This window comes from Triplophysa rosa, linkage group LG1, assembly GCF_024868665.1.
Source record: "Triplophysa rosa linkage group LG1, Trosa_1v2, whole genome shotgun sequence".
NCBI lineage: Eukaryota > Metazoa > Chordata > Actinopteri > Cypriniformes > Nemacheilidae > Triplophysa > Triplophysa rosa.
In genome coordinates, this window is record NC_079890.1 from 33,669,950 (window position 1) to 33,685,204 (window position 15,255).

At 41.0% G+C, this 15,255-nt stretch overlaps 1 protein-coding gene across 1 annotated transcript; it reads left to right on the plus strand.

Moving 5' to 3' along the window:
• Nucleotides 1–4,730: 4,730 nt before the first annotated feature.
• On the plus strand, nucleotides 4,731–15,255 carry eif4g2a (eukaryotic translation initiation factor 4, gamma 2a). The gene is made up of 22 exons (XM_057327164.1): nucleotides 4,731–4,749; nucleotides 4,938–4,957; nucleotides 5,742–5,851; nucleotides 5,952–6,017; nucleotides 7,446–7,571; nucleotides 7,768–7,870; nucleotides 7,958–8,089; nucleotides 8,291–8,357; nucleotides 8,440–8,591; nucleotides 8,752–8,862; nucleotides 8,943–9,125; nucleotides 9,217–9,355; nucleotides 9,451–9,587; nucleotides 9,666–9,773; nucleotides 10,797–10,925; nucleotides 11,008–11,112; nucleotides 12,060–12,275; nucleotides 12,362–12,620; nucleotides 12,736–12,940; nucleotides 13,018–13,226; nucleotides 13,875–13,996; nucleotides 14,075–15,255. Exons 1-22 carry the CDS (start codon nucleotides 4,731–4,733, stop codon nucleotides 14,138–14,140), a joined length of 2,784 nt encoding a protein of 927 aa, XP_057183147.1. The 3' UTR covers nucleotides 14,141–15,255.

Below are 15,255 nucleotides of genomic sequence, written 5' to 3' on the forward strand. Positions count from 1 at the left end.
AAGAAAGGCTACAGTGTTTTTCACCTATAAAACAGGAAGATTTAATTAAACTTATTGCAACATCTAAACCTACAACTTGCTTATTAGACCCCATACCAACTAAATTATTTAAAGAGTTATTACCCGTTGCAATTGAGCCCATTTATGACATTATCAACTTGTCAATTAATCTAGGCCATGTCCCAGGACCCTTTAAACTGGCCGTCATTAAGCCTCTTATCAAGAAACCAAACTTAGACCCCAATGAACTAGGAAACTACAGACCGATTTCAAATCTCCCTTACCTGTCTAAAATACTCGAAAAAGTAGTGTCCACTCAGTTGTGCTCTTTCTTACAAAATAATGACATACACGAAAAATTTCAGTCAGGCTTTAGACCGCATCATAGTACTGAAACTGCGCTCGTTAAAATTACAAACGACCTGCTTATAGCATCAGATAAAGGTAAAATCTCACTCCTAGTCCTGCTCGACCTTAGTGCTGCGTTCGATACTGTACACCATAAAATACTTCTAGATCGCTTACACAATTATACCGGTATTCAGGGACATGCACTACAATGGTTCAGATCTTACTTATCAGACAGACATCAATTTGTCCACTTAAATGGGGAATCATCAAATCTAACGCAAGTAAATTATGGATTGCCTCAGGGATCGGTTTTAGGACCCTTGCTATTCTCCATATACATGCTGCCCCTTGGAAACATTATTAGAAAACATGGAATTAGCTTCCACTGTTATGCAGATGATACTCAGCTATATATCTCTATCCTGACCCGCTTCCTGAAAAGCCTTTCCCACCAGCGCAGATGTGACTCTGCAAGGCTTGGTGGGGAGAGAAGGCTTTTTCAGGGACGACGATGTCCCAGGGGAGAGATAGCTCGCCAACGTCTCTTCCACCCGGGGCATCGCCGTGCACCCCCGTGTCCTCGCGCCAACGATGGTTGAATAAATCGACGTCGATGGCACGAACACACGGGAGGAATGAGGTTTCTGCCACGAGCGAGATAGCACGCCGTGGAGATCCTCGAAGAAAGGGAGAGCCCGATGTTGGGGCTCATCCCCCTGGCCACCCTACAGATACCTGTCGTCAAGCTTTGACCCCTTGGGGGCCTCTTGTTCCTGCGGCCAGTCGAGTTTGAGCCTGTCGACTGCCTTGGTTACCGCCCCGAGTAAATCCTCAAGCGCCTTAACATCGCGAGAGGAATGCCCCGAGGCGGCACTTTCTAACCCCGCAGAAACAAGGGAAGCCTCGTCCTCCGCCGGCTCAGAAGAAGTGCCGGGGCACGCTTCAGAAGCGGACGCAAGGACGTCACGGTTCGGCGAATGCACGGGAGAAGTGGACGGATCCGTCTCCAGTGCCTCAGCAAGATCAAAACAATCTGAGAAAAAAAGAGGGAGACTTCTCCCTCACAACACAGAGACGCACACGCGCACAAAGCGGTCCTTGAAGACAAAAGAACCTGATGTCGAGTCCGCTTCACGTGTATTTATAACCTGCAGGTGCAGGGGTAATTAGCCACGTCACCTGTGGAGGTTATTTAAAGCCAATTCTTGGCGTGTTTGACACACGTGCTTCACAACCGGTCGAACAAAGAACATTCTCCCATAGCGTTTGAAACGCAGCATCGAGAGTAGCTTTTGATACGGAACTATGTTTTGTAAAAATACACTGTTATAGCAGCCAAAAGAAAAATGCTGTTCAGCAAATGACAGACGAAGACCCCAACTAAAGCAAACACTGATCACAATAATGGTGACTTTAAACAACAATAAAACATCAAGTCATGGATGTTATGCTGCAGTCCCTGTAAAGCAGAAGTGGTGATCGTCTTTAGTATTCTGACATATTTCTAAGATGAATAGTGGGTGTGGCTCATGTTTTCTGCTGTGAATTGATTGGCTGAATAAAAACAGGATGTTCCCGTATTTTTATGATAGTTTACTGGCAACCACAGCTGCTGGTATTTTTCCGTAAAAACTACAGAATTTTCCTTTTCTTTTTTCTTTTCTGACATGAAATGTTTTGTGGGTCACCACTATGCTGAAGAGTGGAGTCAGGCAATGAGTTACTGATGTTATGCTGCATGTTGCTTTGTTTAAAATGGACTTTGATGTTTATTAATGATGAATTGCAAAGAAATAAAATAAGTAAATGTAATGTTTTCACTTTTATGCATTAGGTCCATGTTTTCATTTTATATAAAGAAATGCTCTTAATATAAAAGACTCAAATGTAATAAGTTCATTCACAGCTTGACTGCAACTGCAAAGCTGTTTACGTGCTTTTCCTGTATTTTTTACGGAATTTTGCTGGCAACCACAGCTGCCGGTATTTTTCCGTAAAAACTACAGAACATTTTTCACAGTATAGTCTAGCGCTCTAGACCAGGGGTTTTCAAACTGGGGTCCGGGGACCCCCAGGGGGCAGCCAGAAGGTTGCAAGGGGTCCCCTAGAAATTTTCTAGGAGAAAAGATGAAGCAAAAATGATAAAAGTCCACCGTGTTTATCTGTTTTTTTGTTGTTGCTATGCATAGTTTCCAGAATTGTTTATATTTGTATCTTTCTAGTGGGTTTTTCTCACTAGTTTCTTTTTTCGGACTCGAAGTGAAATTGTTGCCAACTATTTAGGTTTAGAAACAATGATGTGAGAAAAACAGTTGTGTGGACAATTCCTGATTAAATTGATGGACTCGTAGATCATTATATCTGCAATACATTTCAGTCATTTCACATTAGTCTGATTAACAGTAATCAGAAAATAGACTTTTTAAACTGTATCAGCAATGACATGTATAAAGAGAAAAGTAAAATATTCGCTACTCCTTTGCTAATACTGAAAAGCAAGACTAGAGTCTGAAGTGACTAATGTGTGCTTTTAGGATTTACAGTGTGAACGCAGACTGAATCCTTCGAGAGACACTTATTGTTACACATACACACACACATACTGTATTTGACGTCTGATTGTCAAAGAATCCTTCTTGAGGGATTAAGCAATTTTTCAAACATTCTTTACTGGGCCATTCATCTGACTCACATGTCTCCTTGAGCATGCAATCCTGACAAAACAATTTATTCAACTGTACCTTGTGAACACAATATTTAAAACATTATGCAGCAGTTAAACTGTCTACTTTGCCCCACAATGAAGTAAACAGAAATATACAGGGACAGTAGTTTTCAACAACGTGCATATACTGTATGTTTGTGTAGCTGTTTGTGCTTTTATTGCTAGTTAACTAACTACATGTCTAAAGCTGACGTGTGACGTCCCTTGCCCTGTTATAATGTATTCTTACAGGTATCAGGGGATGTGGGGAAATACACTTAGGCTACCTGTTTGACAGACCTGTAATTTTGTCATGGTTCTGCCCCACCTTGTCTTGCTTTTCTTGACCTAGTGGCAGAACCATGACAGAACTTCTTGTTTTATGTGGAGAGTGGCGTTTTGTCCCTGTTGGTCTTCCACTCTCCAGTGTGGCGTCTCTGTTCCCGCCCTTTCGTCTCCTCATTATTGTTTGTTAATTAGTTCATGCCCCGCACCTGCTCCCTCTTGATTTGTCCCCTTTATAAGGTCCCTGTGTTTTCTGTCCTGTGCTGGATCATTGTTCTGTTGCGTCGTGTTTGTCATCGTGGTGAGTTTCCGTTCTGTAGTTAGTTTAGTTTATTGTGGTTTTGTCAAGTGTTGTTATTATTTCGAGTCTAGTTAGTCCCTGTCCGTGTTGCTATGTTTTGTTATGTTCCCCCACGTGGGTCTTTGTTTTGTATTTTTAGTTATTATTAAAGTCTGTCTTGTTAACCCCTTACCCGCTGTCTGCATTTGGGTCCTCTGTCCTTGTCTCCGTGTCTCACCCTAAGAAACGTGACAAATTTTTGTAAACAGTAACAAACTTTAGGCATGTTCGACTTCTTGTGGCGCTGCACAGACCGGTTGGCTTATGATATCAAAGTACCGCGAGAGAGCCTTTGGAGCAGTTTAATTATGAAACATATTATACATATGCAAAAGTAATGACCGTTTTATTAGAAACAGCAGAATTGAATTATGAGTTCTGCCTTCAGTTCAAGCAAGGGCTCAATAAATCAATAAGCCCCGCGAAGCAGTGGGTTACAGTGCATTTTATAACGGCTTTAAGGACGTTAAACCCCCCTTAGCTGTTATAAAATGCACTAACCCACTGCTTCTCAGGGCTTATTGCTTTTATAAAACGGTTATTACATACGCGTAGCAAGGTTTCATAAAATAAAGTAAATAAAATTATATTTATGCTATGTAATGCAGTCAGCCGTTATAAATCGGGGTATTTTATAACGGCTTAGAACTTGGCTCAGCCAATCAGAATCAAGGACCAGAACTGACCGTTTTATAAATCTATCATATGATCTTGGCATATGACATCAAAGTAAAGTTACCGCGACTCCGCGAGAGCCATTGGAGCGGTTTATAATTATTAAACATAATTATTACACATATGCAAAAATCCCTCTCACATACACTGCGCCGCATAATATATTATATTCTGGGATTTAAAAATATGCTTTTTAAGCGCGAACAGCACCTTCAATCATTTATGCCTCTATAAGTTTTGAAAAAAACATTTATATTTACGTAAAAGCCCAAAAATGTCTTTTTCAGCACCTACCAGGTGATCCTGTAGGTGACGCCGTAATTTTACTCTGTTAAAACAAAAAACCCACCAACGCAGGTGCAGCGAACCTTGATGATGACGCAGCATCCAGCAAGTTTGATTCGTCCAGCCAATAAAGTTGCGCCCTTTGAGTGACGTCAGATCACAGTTCTCACCGGTGTGGCAGCCAGTGTTACCTCAAAGCGTACTGTTCTCTAACCACATTATTAACCATAGGTACAAAAAAGCTTTTCTTTTCTCCTATTTTTTCTTTTCCTTCTTGGTAACAAAACACTATCAAAGCTGAAGTTCTTTTTGAAAAGGTAAGGTTGTTCTCAGCTCATTATACTAGTTGGTGTATGTCTGTAAAATGACTCCGATTTCTCGTATGTTTTTGTTCTTTGCCAGTCTATAACATGATACAGTCTGATATTCCGCGGACCTCACTGTAATTACGTCCATAGATCTGGTGCTGTGTCTAAACTGTTGTGTGGTTTATGTTGATGAAATTGATGGACTGGCTCGCTTTACGTTCTCTCATAAGAAAATGGCGTCTGATCATTAGATCAGCTGTTCTCTCGCACCACCCTGCCGGTAAATCGCTAGTTTGACCCTAAATCTGTCAATATTGTAATGTCAAGTATCCCATTATGAAGTTTATTGTCTGTGTTTGTTATCGACTCGCTTTCTAAGCCGAGATGAATCATTTAACGCCCAGGTCGCGGCTGTTTACTTGTGGTTGATAATTAGCCGAAATGCTAATTTATGAGAACACAGAATGTGTTATTAATGTCGATCATAATTACATTGATACGGCTGTTCTGAAACAATGTGGACGGTGTCTGTATTACTTCACCCCAGAACCTTAAAATAAATGCGATATAACTAAAATCTTAGGTGTGGGTTAATAAATCAAAGTTCTTTTGTGAAATGTGAGCTCATGGCAGAGGCCCTGTGCTTTGTTCAGATCTGATGGCACTGTGTTGGTTAGGCCCTCGTAATAAAAACTATAAACTGAAGACATTAATTTATTTTCAGCTTTGTGTGTGTGTGTTTCATTATGGATGTTTGTGACTTGATATAAAAAGTGTGTTTCTCCTCTTTTAGGCCGTGTTCTACACCCCCACCCTTTCACTCTCATTCTTTTTGAGGATCTTTCATTGTCAAGCCGCCAAAGTGGAGAGTGTGATTGCAGAGGGGGGTGCTTCTCGTTTCAGGTATGCTTTTGAATTTTGTTTTCCATTCGTTAAAAGTCACAATTCCTTTTAGCCCGCAAAATCTCAATCAAATTGTGTATGATAAACTCTGTTTTTGCAGTGCTTCTTCGGGCGGAGGAGGAGGTAGGGGTGCATCTCAGCACTATCCCAAGTCTGTCGGCAACGGGTACAAGCACTTCTTTTAAAAAGTGTTTATATGATGTTTACGCAGTATCTGAAATGCAAATATAAGATGTACAATAGTGTAAAACTATAGCAGCTTTCTTTCTGGAATTGAATCATAGAATTTCAATACTGATCAGAATTTGACTAGTTAAAGCAACACTTTGTATTTTTTTTTTTTTTGTAGTCTCTAAGAATTATTTCAGTGGTAGTACAACTCTTAACAGCACAAATTCTTCTCCCGCTGCTACCTGAGCAGCCTCATATCGGCTACAACCACACTAAGTTCTGAGTATGGGTCTGTACACAGAGCCCCGCCCATCCCCTGCCTGCAGATGAGTGCGATTAGTTTCTATACGATGTTTCGGCACTCGCCGGTTCCATCAGCTTAGTAAATAAATTCATGTGTATTGTGCTGCCTACAGGGATGCTTACACAGTGACAATTATTTAAAACACTGGTAACAGACAATTGCACTTATCTACCACATGGGGGAACCATGTGAAACCAGCAAAAGTTCAAAGTGTCGCTTTAAGGTGAACTAGAATGCTTGGGGGGGACTCCCTGCTCATTCAGGTGCTGTGAGTCATCTTGACCAGTACAACTAATGTCTCATGCCGTCATGACTTTGTTGCAGCTAATGCTAATAAATATTTCAAATCGATGTTTCATGTCCAATTTTTAGCTCATGGCAAGTAGCCATGTAGTAAGTGGGGTATTGTGTATTGTCTGTTGTATCAGCCTGAAGGCATTTGTTCTGCGATAACAAGACTTGATCTGATTACGCTGTTGGTTTATTTTGCGACGACGACCGACTGTTTGTTTATTTATTACCACTGAGACAGGAAACATGCGTTTAAAATACATGGCGTAAATTGATTTTAAAGGAACGGGTCTCCCAAGAATTTTCATTTTTTCTCATTTACTCACCCTCAAGTTGTTCCAAATCTGTATAAATGACTTTGCTCTGATGAACACAAAGATATTTGGAAAAATGTTAGCAATTTTCAGTTCTGGGGCGCCATTCACTACCATAGTAGAAAACATTTATTGTAAAAAAAAATTCTGTTGAACATAAGATATTTTGAAGAATTTAGTAAAGCAAACTGTTCCGCGGCACCTTTTACTACCATTTTAATTTTTCTTACTATAGTAGTCAATGATATCCTAGAACTGAAAATTGCTAACGTTTTATCAAATATCTTCCTTTGTGTTCAGCAGAACAAAGTAATTTATACAGGTTTGGAACAACTTGAAGGTGAGTAAATGACAGAATTTTTATTGTTGAGTGAACTATCCCTTTAATGTATTTGTACATTTTATGTGTCAGGGTGACAACAGAATCTATTTTGATTTTAATATGAGAGTTGATGTATAAACATGACTGCTGTAGATCTTTACAATAGTAGTGATCTGTTGTATTGTTCTACAGCGAGTTCCTGGGGAAAACCCCAGGGCTTAGCGTTCAGAGATGGGTTCCTTCACGAAGCACTAGACGAGATGTCAACTCCTCCAACGAAAAAGAACGACACGATGCAATCTTCAGAAAAGTGAGAGGGTAAGCCACCAAAACCAGTCACTTTACTTGCCATTGTAGATGTATAATGTCTACAGTCTCTCTCTGTCTCTGTGTGTGTAGCCTATACATGCGTGAGAGCAGCCAGAGTAATTCCCAGCGAATATCGAATATTATTTTTTTCTTTAAATGCCCATCCCTAGTCTAAATCTAAGTTTTTGTTTCTGTACCTTTCTAGCATACTGAATAAACTGACCCCTGAGAAGTTTGACAAGCTATGCCTTGAGCTCCTGAATGTGGGCGTAGATTCAAAGCTCGTCCTCAAAGGAATCATCTTGCTGGTGAGGATTACGCTTGCAATGTGCATGACTTGCTTTCAGAAATTCTGTTGTTTTAAAAAAACTAAGACGTTCTGCTCTTTCATCTAGATTGTAGACAAAGCCCTCGAAGAACAGAAGTATAGCTCGCTATATGCTCAGCTATGTCTGCGTTTGGCAGAAGATGCTCCGAACTTTGATGGCCCGTCAGGAGAGATCCAGTCATCACAAAAGCAGAGCACTGTAAGAACGCATGAATAAATGGAGAAATTCTTCATTAGTTATACTGTAGCTAATTGTTAGGTTTATAAATGGGTCACTAGTCGCCCATTGGCCAACCTGATGTTCAGTCTGCTCGCCAGTTGTAAAAAAAAGTTGTTTTATAATAATATTGCAAACCCTTGTATTTTTCATGTGTCCTAATGTTGGTCTCGTTCTGTACAGACATTCAGGAGACTTCTGATTTCCAAACTGCAAGATGAATTTGAAAACCGTACCAGAAACGTTGACAGTAAGTGGACTGTAAAAAGTGCTAATGTTATTACAACGGTTCTAACAAACGGCTAATGGTTATTTTTGCGGTTTCTATTTAGTCTTTGATAAAAATGACACCCCACTCACCTCTGAGGAGGAGGAGCAGCGTGCCATCGCCAAGATCAAAATGCTGGGCAACATCAAATTCATTGGAGAGCTTGGCAAACTCGATCTCATTCACGAGTCTATCCTTCATAAATGCATCAAAACAGTGAGTTATTGGAATTCTCTCTATTGGAGAGTATTAGCCAGACTGTTTAATTTGGCAGATTTTGAAACGCCACTTAAAGCATCCAAAAAGGGCTCATTTTTGCAGAATCTTGCCTGTAATGCATGCTCTAACATTGCTGTTGTATGTCTTACAACGCCAGCTTCTGGAAAAGAAGAAAAGAGTCCAACTTAAGGATATCGGGGAGGATTTGGAGTGCCTCTGTCAGATAATGAGAACCGTGGGGCCAAGACTGGACCACGAGAAAGCCAAGGTGAGCTGCTTTTACAGTGCTATCAGTTTTACATGCATTAAACCTCATTAGCTTTTTGTCAAGCCTGCATTCTTTTGCAGTCTTTAATGGATCAGTACTTCGGCCGTATGCAATCCTTAATGAACAACAAGGATTTGCCTGCTAGGATACGGTTCCTACTTCAAGATACCGTGGAGTTGCGAGAGAACAACTGGGTGCCTCGGAAAGCTTTTATCGATAATGGACCGAAGACCATCAACCAGATCCGGCAGGATGCTGTAAAGGTGAGACGGCTCGGTGTCTGTCTAATGTGTATCTGCTTTGCTTTTTGCATGTCAAATGACAAAATCTTTAATGTCTTTTTTTTTTTGTCAGGATTTGGGTGTTTTTATTCCACCAATGATTCAAGGAATGAGGACAGATTTCTTTCAAGAGGGCCAATTTCTGCCGACAAGAATCAAATCTGACCGAGAGACTCTTGGGGGGTTGGCTGATATGTTTGGGCAGATGCCAGGTATGTGTCGAAGTGCACTGACATTTCTGGGAGGGGTGAAGCTGTTTTTGTTTTGGGTCACTTGATCAACAGTTCATGACTCTTGTTGGTCGCAGGTAGTGGGATTGGAACCGGCCCTGGGGTCATTCAGGACAGGTATTCCCCCACTATGGGCCGCCGTGCAAACCCTCTTTTTAACGGACATGCTGGCCACATGGCACCCGCTCCCCAGTCCTTCATGAAATCCAACCAGGTAAATACCAAGTTCCAGAGAACAATCTATTCCATGAGATTGAAAATTAGTGCTTACATGAATTGCTTATTTTAAAAGGGGCAGAATCTGCTTTTCCAGAATCAGACTCATTTAACACAACAGCAAGCTCAGTCCAAGGACATGCCACCACGGTTTAGTAAGAAAGGACAGCTCAATGCCGATGAGGTATGCATTAGTTTCATTTTTTGCTGATGCGTCTAAGGGTGCTTTTGTCACCTTTAGTTCCGTTCATATGGTCCGGACCATTTAAAAAAAAATTATACATTGTAGCATTTTTCAGCTGTTTTGGTTACTTTTCACACCACACCGATTGCTTTGGTCCAAACCAGTTGAAACGATGCAAAATGCAGTCATGTGACAACATCCACATCACTCGTTGGCGAGAACGTATTTCCTAAACTGCCTTTTCAAAGGAAATAAACTCACCGTCAACATCGCGTGTCAGATGTGGTTAAGTTCAGTTTATGCTAGTGCGTAGGTCCTACGCAGAGCATAGTACCCTACGCCGTAGCCTGACACGCACCTCTCCTAAAATGTAACGACGCGGGTCGCAAGCACTGGGATTGGTCTGTTTGAATCCCTCTCTCAGGTCAAACTCTGCGATGGAGTCATGTTTACTCAAATGCATTTCCGAATGAATTATCCAAGTAAATTATTTGTGATTCTGTATTAAACATCTCAAATCTGCAACAGAAGTGATGTTTACTTGCCGCTATCACTGCTAATGCTTCTCAAAGGAGCTGCTGCTTCTTCGGCTCTTGTCTTGGGTACACAAGCAACACGCGTGAGGACACTGACGCCTAGTGGTCATTGCCTGTCAACACTGACAACGACGTAGAAGTATAAATGAAAACCGACGCACGAGTATAAACTTACCTTTAGCCCGGTCAACTGTGCTAGCATCATTGTTAGCGGGGATGGCGATCTCAACAACATCCACCGGATCAACGTCCAGTTTTGTCCGTATTTTAGTCAATGGTGGAAAAGAACTGTTTGGTTACAAGCATTCTTTCAAATATATTTCTCATTTATACAGATTTGGAACAACACAAGGGTGAGTAAATGATGACCGAATGTTTATTTTTGGGTGACCTGTCCCTTTAAGGCTGGTGCCATTTTTGTTCTAACGTGACATCAGTCAAGTAGAACGTGATTTTCTTACAATAAATGGTATTCTCTTTGTTTCAGATCAGCCTGAGACCAGCTCAGTCATTTATTTTAAACAAAAACTCAATGCCAAAGCTGCAGCCACAGATCCCCACAATGATCCCTCCCAGTGCTCAACCTCCACGTACAGCCACTCCACCACTGGGACAGGTAATGACTCCTGCGTTTTCACACATTGAGACAAGATGCTATTGTTTAATATGCCATTTAACTCCTTTTCATTTTCACACAGCCGCCTCAGCTTGGCTTGAAAACCAACCCGCCTCCAATTCAGGAAAAGCCACAGAAGACAAGTAAAAAGCCTCCTCCAGCTAAAGAGGAACTCCTTAAGATGACTGTACGTACTACTCAACGTTTCAGAAAGTTATACGTACCACTTAATGTTTCAGAAAGTTACTGCGTGTCAAGGCTGCGTTTTGAAAGTTCATTGGCTGAGAACGTGCAGTCTGGACCAAGGTGTATGATAGTGCTGGGCGGTATGACCAAAAAGAAATATAATGGTATTTTCCAGATTTATACCGGTTTCCCGGTACACGCCGGTATTTTTTACCACATTTTCTACTGATTGAGAGAGGAAATAGTGCTGTTGATTGACTTAAAATGCCCTTTTATACTGTCATGGTGACAGTATCCCCTATAATAACTGTGAAGTTTAGACTTCTTTAACAACTGAATGGCATGCAAAGGCTTCGTGATTTCCTGAAATCATATTTTTTAATCGTAAAACAAAGGCTTAAATTAGGTATGTGAGAGGAAAGCGATCGCATCACGCTGTCAATGCTCCTTCCTCTACTGACCTGTATTTCTCATCATAGCATATAGAGAAACTGTTCAAACTAAAAACACATTATATGCTTATATTGAGCATATAAAAAAACTGTCGTTTTTTTGAAAATATTTGTTCGTGAGTATATTTAATATAACGTAATGCAAACTTGCAGTTGTTACACTTGTGCTGCTGTTCAGCCGCACAAATGTAACGTTACCGCTCATGCGTGAGACGCACACAAACATCCAAACGCCTCGGTTTAGCACATTTTTACATAGAAAAATGATGATAAAGTAGTGCCGCGGCATAGAAAGACGCATTCTGTGTGAATGGCCAGTCACAGTGCAACAGTGAAAAGGGACCCCACTGAAACGGTGTCGCTCTGCGCAAGTTGTTACAGCGACACACACCGGTAATGCGGTATATCATAACAAAAATACACACCGGTATTCGGTATGAACCGGTAGATCGCCCAGCACTAGTGTATGATAAAAGTTCTGGCTATTTTGTTGCAGGAAACTGTTGTGACCACTTACCTGAGTAACAAGAACATGAGCGAGGCAGTGAACGGGGTGAGGGACATGAAAGCTCCTAAACACTTTCTACCGGAGATGTTGAGCAAGATGATCACATGCTCACTGGAGAGCCCAGATGAGGACCGCGAGCACGTCAGCACTCTGATCAACACGCTCCGTGTGGAGGGACTGGTCACTGGGGAGAACTTCATGCAGGTGCGTGTTTGATTTGTCAGTCTTCTGTGCTCTAATTGGCTGAAATGAGAAATGCATATTTTTAATTCTTCTCGTGAATCATACAGGCTTTCCTCAGCGTTCTGGACCAGTGTCCCAAGATCGAACTGGATGTTCCCTTGGTAAAGTCCTACCTGGCTCAGTTTGCTGCTCGTGCTATCATCGCTGAACTTGTGACCATGGCAGAGTTGGCCCACCCGCTGGAAAACGGCACCCACTTTCCTCTCTTCCTCCTGTGCTTGCAGCAAATGGCCAAACTGAAAGATCGGGAGTGGCTGACCGACCTGTTTCAGCAAAGCAAGGTCAACATGCAGAAGATGCTGCCAGGTTTGTGCTTTGGAGAAAAAAAATGAACAAGCCAAAAATGATAGTCATAATTGCGTGCACTCCACAACAATTCTTTTTCATATAAGTTTCACAGTATTTCTGCTTCTGTCCACAGAAATTGATCAAAATAAAGATCGCATGCTGGAGATTCTGGAGGGCAAGGGCCTGAGCTTTTTATTTCCACTTATGAAGTTGGAGAAGGAGCTGCTTAAACAGATCAAAGCAGATCCCGCCCCGCAAACCATCTACAAGTGGATCAAAGACAACATTTCTCCCAAACTGCATACTGACAAGGGTTTTGTTAACATTCTGATGACCAGGTATGAAAACCACTTTCTAGAACAAAGTGCTTTTACGTACACCTTTTACTTGAGTAACCCCGCCCCCAAACTCTTAGCTTCTTTCAGTACATTTTCAACGAGATATATTTGAATGATGGAGAAGAGCAGTTATCATCTCCTACTAAGGAGCAGCTCGACCAGGAGAAGATTCTGCTACTTGCTTTCAAACCGGTGATGCAGAAGTTCTTGCACGATCACGTGGAGCTGCAGGTCAGCGCGCTGTATGCGCTGCAGGTCCACTGTAACGCCCATGCATTTCCCAAAGGTATGCAGATGTAAACGATCTTAAACTAGGTTTAAAGGGATAGTTCACCCACAAATCATGACTCACTCGACCTAAAATTGTTCCAAACCTGTATAAATGTCTTTGTTCTGTTGAACACAAAGATATTTGTTAGAATGTTAGTAACTGAGATTTCTGGGGCACCATTGACTACCATTAAAATAGTCGTCAAAGGTGTCCCAGTACTGTTTGTTTTCCTAAATCCTTCAAAATACTTTGTGTTCAACAGAATAAAAAGAATACAAAAATGATTTCTACTAAGGTAGTCAATGGTGCCCCAGAAATCTCAGTTGCTGACATTCTTACAAATATCTTTCTTTGACATTTGTACAGGTTTGGAACAACTTGAGGGCTAGTCATTCGTTGTTCTGCTTAACACGAAGATGGATATTTAGAAGAGTGTAGCAAAAAAGTTCTGGGGCACTATAGTAGTTTCCCACATTCTTAAAAATATCTTTTTTTATATATACAGGTTTGGCACTTAAATACTCGCTCTAAGTAAATATAACATTTGTTTTGTAATGAGATTGTTTGGTTAATGTATGGGAAGAAGCCCATAGTCTGTTAACTGATCCCGAAATAAATGTAATTTTCAGTAAAATGCTTGTTTTCCTGTTCTTCTCTTCCTAGGTATGTTATTGCGCTACTTTGTCAACTTTTATGATATGGAGATAATTGAAGAAGAGGCCTTCCTTGCATGGAAAGAAGATATTACCCAGGAGTTTCCGGGGAAAGGAAAAGCATTGTTCCAGGTAACGTGCGACTCATTTTATCTCCACAAACAATAACATTTTTAGAAGACGCTTCAGAAGACATTTGTTGTTTCACAGGTGAACCAGTGGCTCACCTGGCTGGAGACTGCTGAGGAGGAGGAGTCTGAAGAGGAAGCTGACTGAAGAACCAGCCAAAGCCTTGACGCGCTCACCTCTTCATCTCTTCTGTTGAGTTTGACCGCTGCGTTTCATACCATGCTGCTGTTTTCTGCGACGTAAAGCCAACGTGTTACTTTGAGGTCCTCTTTGGCCTCATTATTCAAAGCATGTGATGACTAGCATCCGTTAAGTCCCACCACAGGTTAATGGTATTAGCAGCTTAAAACTGCATTTTTTTTTCCTTTTATGTATTTTGCTTTTAAAAACATGTATTTCAGCCTTTCTTGCTGCTGTTTCTTTTCAGCACAAAAATGATAGAAATGCACTTTGCTCGGTGTCATGAGTTGCAATATTCTCTTTTTGTTACAAAGAATCCTCAATTGTAATCATTGGTTATGTAACGTTTTGTTTACCATGGCTTTCGTTTATACCTCACTGTAGTGCGCTGCGTGTAATTCAGTCCTTCAAACAAAAGATCCGCAAGGTGCTCGAGTCCGAAACAATGGTTTACTTTTCACTCGCTATCTGATTGATATCACTCTTAAATTCATTTTTTTCTTGTCTCTTCATGATGATGAACAAAGCCATGTGGGAGAGATGAAATCATGCGGCCTTTTCCCCCTCAGTTTATGTACGGTTCTCTTGCCTGTCATGACGATACTTGAATTTTGTGTTTTTGTTTTACAGCATGTTCAGGGATACCAAACATCGCCTCTACAGACAATAATTGGATCCATTTTTAACTACATTTTTAATTGATAAAACTAAAGTTGAAACAATGTGGAAAATTGGGATGGATGTTGAATTTACCAATCGCCGTTTTTGAACCTAACATTCTGCTTGATCATAATTCCCGTAATGCGCGTCATGGATATTATGAATATTTATTGAATCATGAGGGGAATCTTAAAGCTTTATCATTGGGTAGATCAACAGACAGTGACTCTCTCATCCTGTACAATGAACTGCTATTTAGAGTGTTACTGTAAGGCAGAAGAGCTCTGAATGTTCAGTGTACTTTTTACTGTTGCTTTCAATAAAGTTACACACCAGCATTTATTTGGCCTTGCTTCATATGTGACAGGGCATGAATATGTGGAACGTCGATCATTTTATTATAAATGTGCAAATGGTAGGTC